This window comes from Trachymyrmex septentrionalis, unplaced genomic scaffold (assembly GCF_001594115.1).
Source record: "Trachymyrmex septentrionalis isolate Tsep2-gDNA-1 unplaced genomic scaffold, Tsep1.0 scaffold19, whole genome shotgun sequence".
In the NCBI taxonomy this organism is placed as follows: Eukaryota; Metazoa; Arthropoda; class Insecta; order Hymenoptera; family Formicidae; genus Trachymyrmex; species Trachymyrmex septentrionalis.
Window position 1 is genome coordinate 4,751,027 of NW_017305071.1, and position 18,551 is coordinate 4,769,577.

At 30.3% G+C, this 18,551-nt stretch overlaps 1 protein-coding gene across 1 annotated transcript in view; it reads right to left on the reverse strand.

Annotated features, from left to right (window-relative positions):
* The window catches only part of LOC108746989 (matrix metalloproteinase-2-like), a 170,087-nt gene that overhangs the window by 98,678 nt on the left and 52,858 nt on the right, over positions 1–18,551 (reverse strand). Inside the window, exons 2-3 of the mRNA XM_018484173.1 lie at positions 15,347–15,448; positions 13,715–13,884 (exon numbers count right to left, since the gene is read on the reverse strand). Coding sequence (XP_018339675.1) covers positions 13,715–13,884; positions 15,347–15,448 — 272 coding nt within the window. The remainder of the gene's footprint in view (positions 1–13,714; positions 13,885–15,346; positions 15,449–18,551) is intronic.

The window sequence follows — 18,551 nt, forward strand, 5'->3', positions numbered from 1 at the left end:
CGTAACGTATTCCTTTCGTAATGCAATACCCGCAAGTTGCGCAATCTTATAATACTCGTCCAGCTTTTCGCAAGAATGAAACTTTTTGTCCAATTTTTTTCCGTGTGCAACACATGTTCCATTTTGCCGAAGAATTTCAATATTAATTCCTGACTAAAATCGATAATTGATTGCGCACAGCAAGATCGGAATTAAATCGTCGTTTGCTGAACAATCCAATGACATAAGCTACAACGAATGAAGTGACAAATGCGATTGTCGCTTACGCCATTGGAAACTTGCGTTGCAAGCTGCATAGGACGATTATACACAGTGCGACAAACGGAGCATACAGATAAGACCTGATACGCAGAGAGACGCAGGAAGAACGTTTCCACTTTCTGACATCATGCACGGAGTCACGTGACGGAGTTAATAAATCATCCACCGAAGGGGCGAATTTAAACAACTAAGCGTAGTACACGATGATGAAGGATATATAGAGAGTGACAGAAGAGGAAGGAGAGAAGTAAGGAAATTTATTGCATCCTACTGTCATCTCGTTGCCGCGAAAGCAAAGTGACGTGTGCACGCATTTTCACTTGACAGCAATCTCCAGCTTTGACACCAGTTTAATGAAAACAACGACATAACATGTATACAATTGAAAGAAATTGCTCCTTTATAAACACAACGCACGCACGCGCGATTTATTGAAAACACCGTATACTCATTTTTCTATAGTAGATCGCCATAATTCAGAGCCATAATTTTAATTTATTTAATTGAACGCGTTCATACATAAATAATTCATTAATATTTTTCAGAATTAAAATTTAAAACTAATTATTGTAAATAAAAATTTGAGATTTAAATCAAACTAAAATATTCTTTTAATTTGGAAATTTTTAACTTTTAATTTTAGAAATTAAATTTTAAGAGTCATAAGTTTAAAGAATTAAAAAATAAATTTAATTTTGTAAATTTTTGTAATTTCAAATTTTTTTAAACACACACAGTGAAAAACTATTTTTAAATATAAAAATTTTTAAATTTTAAGAATTTAGAATTTAAGATATTAACATTTTAAATTAATAAGAAAAAAGTTTTGTTATTAAATTTAAGTTTATTTTATCAATTGAAAATTTTTGTATTTTTATATTTAATTTTATTATTAGGTATAAGTAGGTATTAAAAAAATTGAAAACTAGATTTAGATAAAATTCCTTTAACTTAGGTAAAATTTTAGAACTAGATATCTCTCATACCGTAGCGAAATATATTTATTTTTCTTAGGCCCCAATTGCACCAATGTCACTTTGATTTTAAATGATATTTAAAACTCTATCTGTCTCGTTTTAAAGCCAAAAAGAGACAGAGACAGAAAGAGTTTTAAGCCTTATTTAAAATCAAAATAACGTTGGTGCAATCGGGCCTTAATCTTGTAACGGATGACTAGCGCTTTCAAATTCATTTTAGTTCTTGGAGAATTTGTAATAATCGCATTAAGTCAGCTCAGTTTAATTGAGTTGGTCGTCGTTCGGTGAAACGCAGAGAATTCGCGTATAGGATCGGTACGAGCGAAATACTAACTAAAAAGAGAGATGAACAGGATGCAGTAAAATGCAGCAAAAGAGATAAACAAAGATAGAGAGAAAGAAAGGGTGAGAGGAAGGCGGGGCGGACAGAGAGGGACAGAGGGTTCGTGTCAAGGGTCGAAGTTTGCACAACGCAAACCAACCTCTCACGGATAACGCAAACAAACTGGAAGACAATGGAGCACCATGACAGACTGTTGACGACGAGTCCTTTGTTCAGAATCGCCATGAACTCTACGGACAATGGCGGCCAATCATATGTCGCGCACGATCGAGAGACGTAATCCATCCACACGGGAAAGAGAAATATGTGAGAGAGAGAGAGAGAGAGAGAGAGAGAGAGAGAGAGAGAGAGAGTAAAAGAGAGAAAGAGAAAGATTCCAATTCTTATAGGATTTTCCGACAAAACGACGAGGTTTAATTGCTACACACACAAACAATAGAGATTATTGTAGCTGACCCGCAAGCCACACACGAGACAAACACCTTTCCCTCTCTCAAGAGGATCCCTTTTCAGACTCCTATACTGACACACTGCTTCTCACAGCTGATATATTGTCCCGCAGTGTGTTAATGGCCGTTAATCGTTACATAATGGTTTGTTATCCTATAGACACGTATAGTTAAATTACATGAGGGGCGAGAAGAGCACCAAATCTTCAAGATATTCTTTTATGTGAAGAATACAATCGCATTATATATATTGGTGATAACAGTTATGTAAGTCTGCAAAGTCCACACTACGATAATAATATCGCTAATATTCTGTAATGTCACTATAATAGCTCTTTTTATTCAATATTATAACAAATTATTTTTTTCTGTTTTTCAGTACTTGTAATACTTTTTTTTATCTTATTCGAAGGAATTTTTACATAAAATATAATAAATTTTTATTTTTTTTTCTCTTTATTTTCTATGCCAATTTTCTGTTGGCACAACAGCCGGGAGTAACAGTCTACTATATTCAAAAAATTATACTCTTTCATTTTTCTTGATCTAGTAATTTCCAAGTCACGATGGCGCACAGCCGTCAGAAATAGTCAGATTTTGAAGGGTTCATCATCCTCCGAGCAACGATATGTTCGACTCTCATCAGTATGACTGCCACTTTCTCGTTTCCTTTTTATCGCACTCACGCGCACCTTGCTCATGTCTCTTCTTCTTTTTACTTTCAACCTCTCTCACATGTCTCTCTCGATCAATGATCCCTCTTTTGAATTTTACGAACTTTAATCTTCGTAGACTCGTACCTTCGTAGAGAATAAAATGATATTAACTGAACAACTAAATTTGTTATCTTAACGTAATTAAATTTTTTTAGCAAATTATAAGTATATTTTATATATTTTCATAATTATCCAATTTTAAAATTACTTAATATCTTTATTAATTTAATCTACAAATCAATTGCTTAATATTGTTTCCATTTTTAATAAAAAAAATAATTTATATATAATGGCTGGCATATAATCATATTAACGTAAGAGAATAAACACTGGACTGACTATATATTGTGAAAGACATGATAAAATTTTTATATAGGATAGTATGGCGTGTCAAAGTCAATGGCACACCAGAATTGTAGTATCGCAACGAAATGTTCGGTTATCAACGCTGTTATTTCAATTTTCCACACACGGAATCCAATCCACTTGGAGCGGCGATTTCGTGCTCGTGCCCCGTTTTCTATCAAATTTAACAAGGCACATAACGACTGCCATCTCCTCACGTATTTCTCACTTCTCGCTGAAGCTCCGACGATCCCATTGTCCGCGGGAAATCGACTCTTGGCCTCGCTATATACTTTTGCTGTAACCCACGAAGTATCTCATTCCCATTTCGCATTTAATTCATTCCATTTCGAGCGTTTCCAATTGAAAATTATTACATAGTTTCTAATACGAAGAGAAATGTTAAATAAAAAACAAATCATATATTAAAAAATTTATTGTTGTGATGTAAAAGTTTCTTGGAAATAAATTGCTCAAGGAGACATTTTTTTCATCATTTTTGTTCTGTACAGTATTACTTCTCAAGATTCTTTTCACTTTATAATAAAAAAGTATTATATAGAAATAACACGGTTCTATAAAATTCTTTTTATGGATCAATTTATGTCCGTTAAAGTAGATTAATTGAAGTTTGCGAACGATGTTAATGAGTGATTAATGAGAATCGATGACCAACGTGCTCGAGGCTCCGATTGCTGGAATTCAAATTATTGAGTCTGGCGGCTACCATTATGGCTGTTTCGATCATAATCTATTTTCCGATCGCTTATAATAATTATCTAGCCACCGCGGTGCAATTGCGGGAATTAAATTGGCCCTCAAAATCTATAATGCAAAGATTTTAAATCTCGAAGTTTCTAAGTAGAAAAATACTTGAAAATTTTTCTCTTTAAACATTAGCTGTGATTGCCAAAATAAAATATAATAAATAAAACAATTAAATAATAAAATAAAGAAATAAAATTATTAGCATTTTACATTTACATAGAAATTATTATTTGTAATTAATTGCTAATGCGCAGGTTCTTTAAAAAACGAATAATCGTAATACAAAAATAATTCGTAAACTTTTAAATAATTAAAACCCTGAACTCGCTTATTAATACATACTTATTCAACTTGTATTAAATTTGTCGAAATGAGAAACGTATAAGACTTCGTACTGAGGCGAGAAGTCGAAAACTTTATGTCCTGGTGAGTAAAACGTGATTGTCCATCATGAAGTCGGGTCAATTAGCGCACTTACTCGAGACTTGACCTCTATTTTCCGTGAGTTTTTAATTACCGCGTGGCAGAAGTTTCACAGAAAAGCTTTTGCTCAAACATGCGCGCAAAAATAAGAGAACATTTAAAATAGTACACTAGCAAGACTCCTTAAACAACACTTATCCTTCATTTAACTAATACCAACACTCATATTTGATGTCTAATTATAGCTTAGGAAAATCGAATTGAAATTGGCGAAGCAGACTGAAGAGCATTAACTCTTAACAAAAATAATACTAATTGTTATGATTATCTTATAAAAAAGTAAATTATAAAAATATTGAAATTATATATTAAACTAAACGTTAAAATTAAAACTTAAAGTTTAAAATTCATACCATAAACTTTTTTAAGAGATTAACTTTTACAATAAACAGATTAAACAGCTATTTTAAAATTGTTTTATACGTATACATTTTTTGTTATAATCTTTACCATTTTAAACTGTATTATCTTTTTTATTTTTTGTATGTTATTTTTCAGTTAATTCTTGCATTTATAACTTTCTTTTAAACCTTTATCTCTACCTGTTTTTCAACTCAATAAAATACAAAAACGTTTTTGAAATAAAATGTTCTTATTGTCATTACAAAAATATATAACCGTATACGATTTATTCCCGCGGACAGAAATACGCGCGACATTTGAGTTACAGGATAACGTGCGTTGAAGAGCGACGCTTTATTTCATGGACAGCAGAACTCAGTCGTTCATCAAGCAAGATGACCATTGTTCAAAACGCCACCGAAATCAGCATTTGGTATTTGATATTTTATTCACATTAAGATACCATGAACAGGTAGTGAAACCTCTGATAAACATGTATCTAGATATTATATGTATATCATCTCATGGTTATCCTGATACTTTTGATTTGATGCCAATCAAATCTTTTCAAATTTCAAGATTTCAAGATTCAATATTCCCTAAAAAATACCTTTTAAAAAAAAAATATATATATATATACGCCAAGTGCATAAAAAAGGTATCGAATATTACATTCCTTTTAATAAAAAATAGATACGAAATAAATGCAATTAGCCAAGTATTTCATAACGCACATAAGATAAATTAAAAGTGACTAAAATGGTCAACTAGATTATAGTGAAGAAAAAATTTGGCGTCCGCCGTGAATGACTCGTCTTATAATGCTAATTTTAATATAATATTCATTGAATGAAGACATTGTGAAAGGCAGCTTAATGGACAAAGCGCTTTATATGTATATGTCACACGTACGACTGAAAGAATCAGAAAATCTGAAATGCTCCCTTTTTGGGACTTGATCTCCAGATCTCGGTGTCGGCTGCACCAATTTTATTCGGACTAGTCGCAATCGAAAGATAACTTTATTTAATAAAAGTGTTTTTAGATTTTTGACTGCAATTTTAGTTTCTGAGTTATTTTAATCTAAAGTTTGTTGATGTCAAAACTCCAGATAAAGCTAGTGATAGATATCGCGTCGCTTGATAAGATTTCAAAATTTTTATTTAAGAAATTCTATTTTTTGTTAGTTTTCAATCTTATCTAAAGAAGACAGAAAGATAGAGAAAAATAAAATCTAACATGACTATAGAAAAACGAGAGAAAAATCAGCACAAGGATAAAACATTTTCTCTTATTCATCGGCGTATTCAGGACATATCTAAGAAAAAAAATATAAAAAATAAGAAAGAGAAAACTTTTTCTTGTATTTATGATAAATATATATTATCCTTCTTTCTTGTCGGTAAATTAAAAATACTCATAATTATCTTGTCTTAACTTTTCCGAGACTGCGATATATCTATGTGCGTGTCTATCTTATCTTCAAAAATGTACAGTTGCTTTTCTTGTGATAGAATACAGATCAAAGTATTTTTGGAAATAAGATTCTTCACACACTTCTTTTATAAAAATCTGTGTGCTTTAATATATGTAAATAAATTAATAGAAATAATAAGTCATTTATTTACAATTTTTCAAGAAATATATATAACCAGAAAAGGAAAATGTATATACTTATAATTTATATAAATTCAGAAAAACAATAATTAGTAATCTTTTTTATAAAAAGATTCTGCTACCTTTTTTCTTAAAACAATATTACGTATTTTAATACTTTAAAATTTTTTTAAATATTAGTATACCTTATTTTCTGCCATCGAACAATCTTTAATAATTTTTCTTTGTTAATATTTTATATTAAAAAACTTATGTATTTTAAAAATATTAAACTTAAAATAAAAGTAATTTAAAATCGTGTTATTTCCTTCCATTTTTTTTACAATATTAGAGTAATTATTAAATGAATATTTTTCAACATATCATAAAAAATGTAGTCGTCGAAATTCAAGTTAATCGCAAAAATTCTAGTCGCTAGAATAATTTATGGAAGCTCCAATATTATGTCGACAAATTCGCAAATTTTTTCGCGCACTGTAAATAATTCAAGCGTCGCGAATAATAGCCATAAATTTTTTCGTGCAAGTGAGTGTAATCATATTCATACATCCAAGAGTCGTAAAATCTGAACCACGAGTGAAGCGCACAGTATAATCCGCGAATATTGTGCAGAATATTGTACACGTTGATTTTTCCCCGGTCGGATCAAGAAAAATATTCTCGCTGACGAGAAAATACGTGGTCGATCCGAACTCATCAATTTGAGATGAAACCATGTGTATAGAACACCGTCCTTTGTGAGTAGATGTATGGATCGCCCAATTGCCCTTTAAAAATGTTGACATCTGACCTCGAAAGAACACCTACGATTTTCCACGTATAAATGTCAAACTACAGAACCAGCAAAATAAAAATGTATCTTTTTCGAGAAAATCCGCAAAAGAAAAAACGTTATTGCACAGACTTTTAATTACGTAATTTCAAAATTCAACGCGGATTTATATCAGAATTATTATTAAAAGAATTAATTTACAATAACTTAAAAATATAATTTTTTCATACATTATAAATGTTTTTTCCTAATTTTTAAATAAATAGAAAAATCTTTAATAAATTTTTAATAAATTAATAAACTAAATAAGCTTATAAAATTCCAAACTGTTTATAAAGAAAAAGAAGTGAATAAAATAGCGCCTTTTTGTAATACAATTTTTTAATTTATAAATGCATGATTCTTTATCGCAAAAAATGTCTCTCTACCCAACAAGAATAAAAAAAATATTTAGTATAAAAATTTATGTAACAATTTTTTCTTTTTTGCAAACAATAGACAATCAACTGGATGGCAGTAAAAAGCAAGATTCATGAGAAATGAGACGAAAAATACTGATTGTGAAGAAACGGAAATTGCGCTACACACATTGTTTTCCTAATGAGCCTACTATTCGATAATCTCTTGATCGTATCCAAATTACCAATATCGACAAGATGTTCTCTTTTGATTTCAAATATCCTAGCAATAATTAGTAATATCTTGAAACTAACAATCAAATGCGAATAACCTATTTATATTTCTCGATATTATCAAGATATAATAAAGATATATAATTAAATTATATTATGATATACAATATATTAATTTTATATACATATATATTTTTTGACATAATATATATATTCATATTGAAATAAAAAATATATATATTAATCTATTCCCTGCCAAATTAATTTCGTTTATATATACTAACTTTCTTTTTCTTCTATTCTTTATTTTGATTGTAATGGGAACATCTATGAAAAATTGCCGAGCATGCCTTTGCAATTTCTGTAATAGAGATGCATATCTCGTGTGAATTGCAAAAGTTGACGTATCTTTAAATGTAATATGTCATATTTTTATATCAATTTTGCGCTGCTTTGATTGATAGCTTCAATCTCGACAACACTCGCGCAAAAATTTTCTCGCATATGTATTTCCGATTCAATTTGCACTTCGGGCACTCTTTCTTCCGGCAACAGCACACGAGGGAAACGCCATAAAACGACGGTGCTCCAGTTTCTGGCTAGTGAATTTCGCCACAACCGTGTAAAATGCGCGAAAATGTTTCGCTTACTGCAGGCAGAATGAGCTACCATTTCAACATAATGCGCGTAATATTTCAAACGTGGGGAATCATACGGAGCTTTTGTTAAGAAGCGACTTAATATAGCGGTTCTGTCACAGAGCACTTTATGGACACTAATAAAATATGAGAGAAAATATCTTAACACGACAAAGACGTTTTGAACGATCGGATTAAATAAATTAAATTTATAAACGTATAGTATAAATTTTGTAAGTAGTAATATAATTTAAATTTTTTTAAACGAATTAGCAAAACAAATTTATAAATTTTTCAACAAATATCCATTTGTTCTCCGCGACGTTAAATATTCCATTACACAAAATTGCACATTATGAAAAATCTGTGGAAAAAAGCTCTCCAAGAAGGACCGAGATTTCCACTAACTTGGTTAATTTTGCTCCCAGCGTTTGACTACGAAATTTTCCATACTCTCCAGTTGCCGCGTCGCCTTCTTTTATGCATTTGACTTCAAAGTTTGGCATTCGATATTGAATAAAGTTAAATGGAGAAAAGAGGAGAGTGAAATAAAAAGAAAAATAGAAATAAATAAAGAAACGGAGGTGAAAATATCAAATCAATCTTTGACCTTTTCACGAAAAAACTAACTTCCTGTCACTTGGGGTACGTATAACGCCGTGTCAATACTTTGTACGTTGCTATTATTTGGTCGATTCTATCTGAAAAATTCACGGATGTTTCCGATTAAATAATTCGTGAACTTCTTGTTTACGACTATCATTAAAAAAATATTTATTTAAGACTCTTGAGTGTTTTTACAGCGTAGCAACGATAATGGAGTCGCACTAATTATTTCGATGTATAAAGAGCAGAAGTTGTAGAAGCTTATCTTTTAAAACAGCGGAAAGCAAAGTTAGGCTTTTAGCACCTAAAATATTGTATAATTCTCAAACAAAATAAAGATAACTGCATTTTATATTCTAACAATAAGTAAATATTTATTTTCTCCGTATGTATCTATATTTCTAATTAAAATTTGTACATTTTATTAAAAAAATTAGTTTTGTATCCTATAATAAGAAAGAAAAATTAATTTTACTTTATTAATACAATTAATAATTTTCCTTCATAATGTATCAATAATATAATCGATAAAAATAGCAATTTTTTCACTTGTTACATCATGGATATATTTTGCAAATAAAATTTTACAAGTAAACAGTGTTCTTATTTTTTTTTTATTCCTTTACTTAAGATTCCAACGCAATCAAGCGAAACCGTTTTGATACCAAGCTGAAAACGTATCTTTCTGATTTTGTAGAGCTACTTTTCTCTGATATATCGCAAAGACAAACACGATGGATCAACTTCCGACTTTCAGCTTTGGGGATTTATCTTTATCTCCTCAAAGTCCAGTTGACTATACAAACCGTCGCGTACAAGAAGACAACGAATCCTACTATGCTTTCGCGGCTCACGTAGTCAACCCTGGAAACATTCTGTCCCGTAAACAGTGACAGTTCTTGAGCCAATACTACAACATCTCCTTTTGTTCAGAATTCTAAATCACATACAATTCTTATATTGCTGTCCCATATCACGAGAGCCCAGCTTATATAATATTTGTTACACTAATAGTTGCTATTTTTTAAGTATTATAATATTATAAAGTTTTCAAAATTGTAAAACATGTAATTTTCATCAAATATAATATAATGAAATATGAAAACAATGTTTCGCGTTATAAAAATATTAATAAGGCTTGGATGTTTCTTTAAAATATTATTAAATATCTTTCTTGCATTATACTCGGTGATTTATATTGTATATATAAATATTAAAAATCTGAGTTTCTTAGCTACGAGACTTTCCGTTAGTGTAATGGATTAGAATACATAAAATTGAACTTTACAGTCATATTTTTAGCATTAATGCACTAAAACAATAGACTACAGTTATTACAAGAGATATAAAGCGCTTTTATGGATTTCTATATTCTAAGAAATTTCTATTTTTCTTAATTTCATTTTTCTATATTCTAACAAATTTCCTTGTATCGGTTGATTCTATCATTGCTGAGAGTAGTTTTATTAACGACATACATGACAGCATTGAAAATTTAATCGCCTTGATGATTTCTATGACAAACACCTACAACTAAGATTTATTAGACTGCTTCCAGGAATTGGGTCATATTGCATCTGCTTACTTCAAGAAACTAAATTTGTAACATGCGAGTATTATAAATGCGTTATTCGTTATCAGTTTTAATTAAAACATTTGTTTAATAAAAGCATTGAGAATGAGCCGATTGGGGTCGAAACGTTTATGCTTAATTATTGTTTACATACATTATGTTATCAATCTTGATCTGTTGTTTATAAAAAACTGTTAGAAACATCCAGCATGATACGAAGCTCTTTAATATTATTTATTAAAACTCTGTTCTGAATTATAACTTCCATTCAAGTACTTCACTTAAATTTTAGAAAAGGAAAATGAAATTTATGGGGACGAAGGCATATAAAATTCACGTTCGAAACTCCAAAGACGTCGTTAATTTCGACGAGTTACTCGCTTGGAAGATCGTGAAGAAAATTAGCGGAAGTGCCGTCGCCGTTAATTTCTTACCCCACATTCTCCATTAAGACACAGAGGTTGTCTCTACTCTAATTCTTTTCCGTAATCCCGCACTTAAAATCGCATTTAATTGCAAATGAAAAAAAAAATAATTTCTGTTAATCATAAAAATAATTATATGTTTAAAAAGCGACAAAATATGAGTATTTTTACTACAAAGGTTCATTTTAAAAAGAAAAAGTTCAACAAAGAGAATAAAATTTTTAAGACAAACCGCAACATGAATTATTAAATGCATAAAATAAAACCTTTATATAAAGAAATGCACTTAAAAATAAAATAAAAATACGAAAATAAAATGAAATAAAAAGTATTGTAAAATGGAATTTAAAAAAAATGCACAGAATCTCTCGCAAACTTCTCTCCATAAAAAAAACTCGTATCCTCCTTTGATACCAAGCGCACCGGAAGGAACAAATAGAGCCTAGTTAGGAAGGCAAACGAACCCTCGTTTTCGGCACGCGCGAAAATCTGTCAAATTTGCCCCCATCGAAATTGTACACAAAGGGCTGGTTGTTCGGCTTTGGCCTTTTTGCATGGATTCACTGAATTCGTGAGGGAATTGTAGCATGATAACCGGATAACGAAGTTAATTGCTCGATCTGTTCAATCATGTCGATACGCACTTTAATTTGGGTTCAGTCGCCGTAGAATTTTCCGGCGAGAGTGAAAATTACGGAGAGGTTTTTCGTGGTCTTTCTTGCTGCCGATGCAAGATCCGGTTCATTAAGATGGCTAATTAACGGGTTCACTGTACAATTCGAGTTAATTAGCATACATGAATATTTGCGACCACACTAAATATCGTACAAGATAGCAACAGTCACGAAGAGTGCAACTCAGGAATACGCAAATGCACTTTAAACAATGCGGCAGTTAATTAACGAGAGTAATAGCGATAATAAATTACGAGCCGTAAGAAAAACAAGCAATTCTGTCGATTTTAACATATTTTGTTTGTTCAGTGATAATAATTGTTTTTTCTTTCTGTTAAATATAGTCTAACAAATTTAAAGTTTCAGGACATTTATGATGTTCATTAAAAATTACACAAATTTGCAAAGTGATGTACACAAACACGATAAAAAGTAAAAATATATTGGCATAAATGTGCAATCTGTGTAATGCATGTATCATAAATTGAAATTGCATCGTTAAAAATAAATCTTTCCTACATATTATTTCAACTTTCCTATATTATTCCTATATCTTCTATAATATTTCAAAACGTATAATTATCAAAAAATAATTAAGCGATAACATTGGCTAAACATATTACATTTTATATTAATAAAAAAATTATAATTTTTATAGCTAAGAGCTTGTGTAAAAATAAGAAAAAATGTCGCAATCATGACGCAATAAATACGATACAAATTATTCCGATAAATAAATATAAATGCGAATTATTTCATAATTCAATATTTTGATTAATTAACGCGGTTTAATTATAAATCAATAAAGTCACGTCTATCAATTGATTGCTAGAGGGTGCCACATGACACATCAAAGTAAAGCCGATATTGCAGCTATTCTTCGTATCAACGCGAATCTGTTAGTTTTCTGTGATACCGGCATGATTCAAGTCAACAGAGATCTGTTTTATCGTTGACATTCAATACATATTCGCAAATAATTAAATAATCGCAATTAAAATTAATTGATTCTTCAAGCTCAACCATAAATAATAAAAAAAATAACCAATTAATATTGTATTTATTAATAAATTTAAATCACGTATATTAAACGTAAATATACGTTTTAATCGCTAATTCAATATACTAGTTTCTTTTTCAAATTCTTCAGTTGCATATAAAGAATAAATAAGAAAACGTTATATCTTATTTTTGTATATCTATTCGGAAATCTCAGCTGAAACGTTAATGATACTAATATAAATACGTACCGAAATAAAATGTATTTTTAGACTACACAAACTTCTGAGGAAACATTTTGTTCAAAAAATTGAACGGAAAAAATATTACATGTTAAAAATAAAAGGCATGTTTTCGAAGGCTCAAGTATTTAAAGTTCACAGCATGTTCTGATAACGGAGACTCGCGTGTCAAGAAAAGCAAATACCGTCTTGGCATGCTAAAGCGTGTCTAATCTTTTCAAGAAAATGCTCTTGCAGCATTTTCACCGTTCAATTTGCGAGAGATTTCAGGAGGTTCGCCTGTTGGCCGAGTACCAACAATGTCAATGGCATTTCCGAGTCGGGTTAGTGCGTTAATGCGGGGCGAGGTCCCGACACAAGGAAGCTCGCAATTAAGGGGCCAGACATCCTGTTTAGAGCGACTCAGACCAACAGGTACTCCACAGATGAATTATCGTCGCGTCGAGAAACGCGGGGGATATTATTATCGTTCTCCTCGACGAACCGCGAATAAATCCGTCCGTCAGTTTTCGTCGCCGTGAAAATCGTCGCATCTCAACAACGCGTGACTTGCAACTCATCCGCGACCTCGTCGATGAAATTATACGGATTCTTGAACGATTTTCAACCAAAGATAAATTGCATGACTTTGTTCTCGATTTGCCCAGATAAAAATTGAGATATATAATAATATATTAATATAATATATTTAATTATAATATTATAGTATATTTAATATATTTTAAAAAGATGGTGTTTTTGTTAATCTCATCTTATTTTACATATCTGATTTATAGCTTGTTTTACTGTTCTCAATAATTGCATTGTATATTAAGATTATTCTATTTCGTCGATATAATAAGGTATATTTACCTCCAGGTGAGATTTCGATACGGCCATCGTTGTCCATGGATGGTGAAACGCTTATGCCTTGTCTTGGCGAATCTGGGATCTGGATGATCCGATACTCCGCATCTCCTGGTCTTCATTAACTTCTTTGTTGCATCGTCAATCTCCCCTGTCACGGGAATACCACCGAATTTCTAAAAGTTGGAAAAATACACGATTCATTAGGATTTAGCATATTCATAAAACTGAAATTTTATTTTAAATCTATATACATTATTTTATTTTAATCATATTTTATTTATCTAAAAAAAATATCACAAATTGAAAATTTCATTTATTTTATATTATCTAATCAATATTTTAAAAAAATTGAGAAATTGTAAATATAATTATTTGCAATAATACCAATTATCGTTTTCCATAATAAATTTCTATATTTTCTATAAAAAAAATTATATAAATCAAAATAAATATATAAAATATTTATATTAAAGATAAAAATATATTCTTTCTTTTTATTTGTTCTGTACATATAAAATTTAATATAACATTTTTAAATAAAAGCATCGAAATATAATAAATAATCAATGAATCTATACCGCACTGCAGTTTGAATCAATATTTTCCTTTAAACGATAAGCGTTTTAAATAATAAATCTTCCCTTTTATCATTTGCGCAGCTTTTCTCGGAAACATAATCGCTTCCTCTAGTTTAAAGAGATCTTTTTATATCTTTTTGAACAGAGATAAACGCTTTCGAACATTTCAACCAGAAACGCGCCCGGAATCTGACAAACGTGATTATCGATAAAACCATCGAGAGACATAGTCTACAGATGGAACCCGAGCTTTAGATCTGAGATTAGAATATGCGAAGCATTCCGATGAGTTTCATCTCGCGTTTGAGTTTGATCCCATCGATCAGCAATCCATCGAGCCCTATTGCTCTCAGACAATGATTAAGAATGCAGACATTTGCGAGAGAAAAATAGTAAGAATGCCGCTGTCTCGCGTTCGCTCAATGAAGATTTGCATGTGAATCGAGAATAAGGATATATGGCTGCATTTGACGAAATCCCTCAGGACATTCGCTCGATTTTTCTATTTCTTTCGACAGAATTCCTATCGATTCGCGATAGCTTCCAGGGATAGCGTTTTCGAGAAATAAAGAAATTCACTCTATTGATGTAAACTCTATTTGGTAATTCTTGTACTACTTTAAATATTGTATTACGTAAATTGCAACAAAAATAATAATTAATGTAAGTCAAATTACAGAAGTTAATGTAATTAAATTTTATTTATAAATTTATAGAACTAAATAAAACATTTTATTAAAATTCTAAAACTGTACAAGCAAAATTGCATAAAAATTCTGCGCAATAAATAAAAAAAGGTTACGTAAAAAAATTTAAATTGCCTGTTTGGAAAAATACTATTGGACTCACGAAAAAATTGGAAACGATTGGAAATAATATAATAATTGGAAAACCCTTCGAATCTAGTATTGTCCACTATTCACGTTCCAATAGCTTTTTCATTAATTTAATAGTATTTTTCTACAAGAGTGGAGGTATTAAATTACTACACGGTTTCTCGTTTGTATCTTATAACGGGATGAAATCTTATCTCTCTTTATATCATAATTTTGCTTACCTGAAGATTTTTGATAGCATCCCTGAGTTGGCCTTCCATCCGCAGATTTCCTGTTTCCAAATCAGTCTGAGGTAAGTAACCGAATCTCATGAGATAATTTTGCTGCAACAGAGAAAAGAAATTGTTAAATGGTATTAAAGGAATAAAAAAATAATCATTCATAAAATGACAATTAAAATTAGATATAAAAAAATGTTCTTTCCTTCAAAGACTTGTCTTTAACAAAATCTTACGTATAAAGTTTACACGTTATCAGATATAGTAATCAAAGTTATCAGATATGTTATCAGATATAGTATCGATTTAATATTATTAATCAATAATATGAAGCGAACTACTATTTTATTTGTTAAGAAATTTATGAAAATCTATGGTTTTGATTTGTTCGTAATTCAAAGTCGAAAATCTAAACTATCCACATTGAATTTAACCTGTGTTCGCAAATTTACAACCACTCTACGTTCTCGTGCGCTCGGCTGTTAATTTATGCACATTACCGTGATTACTTGCCAACCGACCTAATGAGAAATAGTTCAGTAAATACTTACATTATCAGACAGTACATACGGCGTTGATATTACAAAATGATAATTCTCTCTCTTTTTCTTTCTTTCTTTTTCTCGATTGATTCGTTGACTATTATTCGTTGACAATTTATTGAGTCACATGTTGATAGAAATCGATTAAATCTTTTCTTTTCTTTTTCACGCTGCTAACAAGCTCGAAAACGCGAGCGAATCAAAGTGGAAATTATTTTGCGACACGAGATCGTTACCGTAACGAGGATAAAACGTGTACTATATAATTCTAGAATATATGTTTGCGGATAACGGATATATGTGTGCGTGTAAATACGAAGTGCTTATTTGCACTTATCTGTATCTGTATCGATTTATCTGTGTAACGGAAAAAAATTATGGTAACCAGCTGGTGCTGAAAAACATTTAGCGTACTTGAAATTGCGAAGGAAAAATATTTTTCGGACCTTTTCATAAAACTTGTTTTGTTTTGTTAACCTTTCACTTGTGTATCAATTTTTTTTTATTACTTTTTCTGTCTAACAAACATACATTGACCAAAAGGTTGGATAAAAACCTAATAAGAATAATAAACGCGAAATTTTAATTTCATCTAAACGATAATATGATTTTATTGCCAAAAAGGTTAAAAAAATATTCATCCTTAAATACATTAATACATTATATATTTTTGGTAATTGATTTATTTGCAAATAAAAATTTAACAAATGCTGATTTCTTAGCCTTAATGTTATTAAAGTATAATTAAAGTCGAATAACTTTATAGATAAAATAATACAAAGATTATGGATAATTTTCAGAAGAGAATGCAAAGGCCAAAAAAAAAGTGAAAGATCATAAATCTATAGAAATTAGTGCGACATAAACATTCATTCGCATGTCGAGTTACAGTCAGTTATTTCGTATTAAATATTCTTTTTAGATCGTAATGTGGCACGGCCATAAATGTAAATTATAGGCTGCGAGATCGAGAAAGACTATATAGGGTTTACGGAGATTTACCATATATCATGTTACGCAAAATGTAAATGTAATATATTGTACATAAACGTACCAGCTAAACATAGTGCATATGCAAACTTATATAGGAGAATAGGTATTTATGCCCTGAGAAATTAATTAGAAACCAGCTCGGCGTGCTATTAAATTATATCGCCATTGGTGTTGTATTTAGAATAATTACATTAATTTAAGGATAATTAAAAATTTAAGGATTTAAGTACTTTTTTGTTAGAGAAATTTTTCTATAATGGACAATTAATTTCTATAATGTACAAATTTTCAACTAAACATATATAAATGATATATATATGAATAATATATTATATAAATTATCCAACAAATTAATTTTAAATAATATAAAATAATTATGAAAATAATAATTTTAATAATAATTAAAAAAATGTTTTTGTTTCAATCATGTTTAATAATAAACTATTAAATTAAAGATAAGAAAAAATTTGAATAATTCAAAATAAAAAATTACTAGATCTCTATTCTCTTTACGTCTATATAAAAAATAATCTCAAGAATAATTGTTGTTCAATTATATCAGAATAAATTACATTAAAATAAACTTTAAATTTATATTTTTAAGAACTTATTTTTTAACAATCCATTTTGAATCCGTTTATTTTTTTAGCAATGCATTCTGTTTAAAATTATTATACATTTGACAAGATTGTAAATTTTTTTCATACAGAATCCATTCAACGGATTTTTATAACATATTATAAGAATTGCTAAGCATCAATCTCATTTTCTTAATTTAATGAGCATTTCTCATGCTTAAAGTGCGAAAAGAAGCAGTGGACGTAATTTCGCGGATTGCTGGCGCACTAAAATCGCCGCAAATTTCGCGGAAAGTGTTCGTTGAAATGACGAAACGGTCGGAAGTCTGCTAGTCGACACGTGGCGGGGTGTCGCTATCTTTAGGGGTTCCTCGAGTGTCGCTCCAGACGAAGGAAGCGTCTTGTTCCCGACCGCCGCCGTCGCCCGCCACGGGAACGAATTCCGATTCGTGCCAGGAAATAAAAAAGCTCGCGCTCGCGCGCTGTTCCGACTTTCGGCGAAGTGAAAAAGAAGAACAAAAGGTACGAGAAAAGGATAAAAAAAACTATTCTTGATGAAAGAACGTTCGACATTACGGACAAACGAGAAAAGCGCGAAACAATTTAGTTTGCTTAAATCATAATTTATTAATTAATGTGATTTAAATTATTTTCTAATAATGTTGTATCATCCTTTAAGATCCAACTGCGGGTAGTGACAGAAAATTTATCTCATATTTTTGTGGAATTTTGAATCTGTTTTTAATAAAAAATTCGAGTAAAAATTTTTATAAATGAATTTACTATTTTTTGTGATACGCGAAAATTTGCTGGAAACGAACGACGCGGATAATTTTGCTTGTCTTCGTGTATTCTTAAAACCTTTCAAGTACCAATGATACCTAAATACGATGTTCTCCGTCTTCTTCGACAAAAGAGCCTTTGAAATCACGGGATGTCATTAAGACGATTGATGTTCGATCTTCCTTCTCCATTCAATCTACCTACTTTCAGACGTTTCAATTGTATCTATCTCTTAAAGCACATATATGTATACATATGTGTGTGTGTATGTATGTGTATATATATATATATATATATATATATATATATATA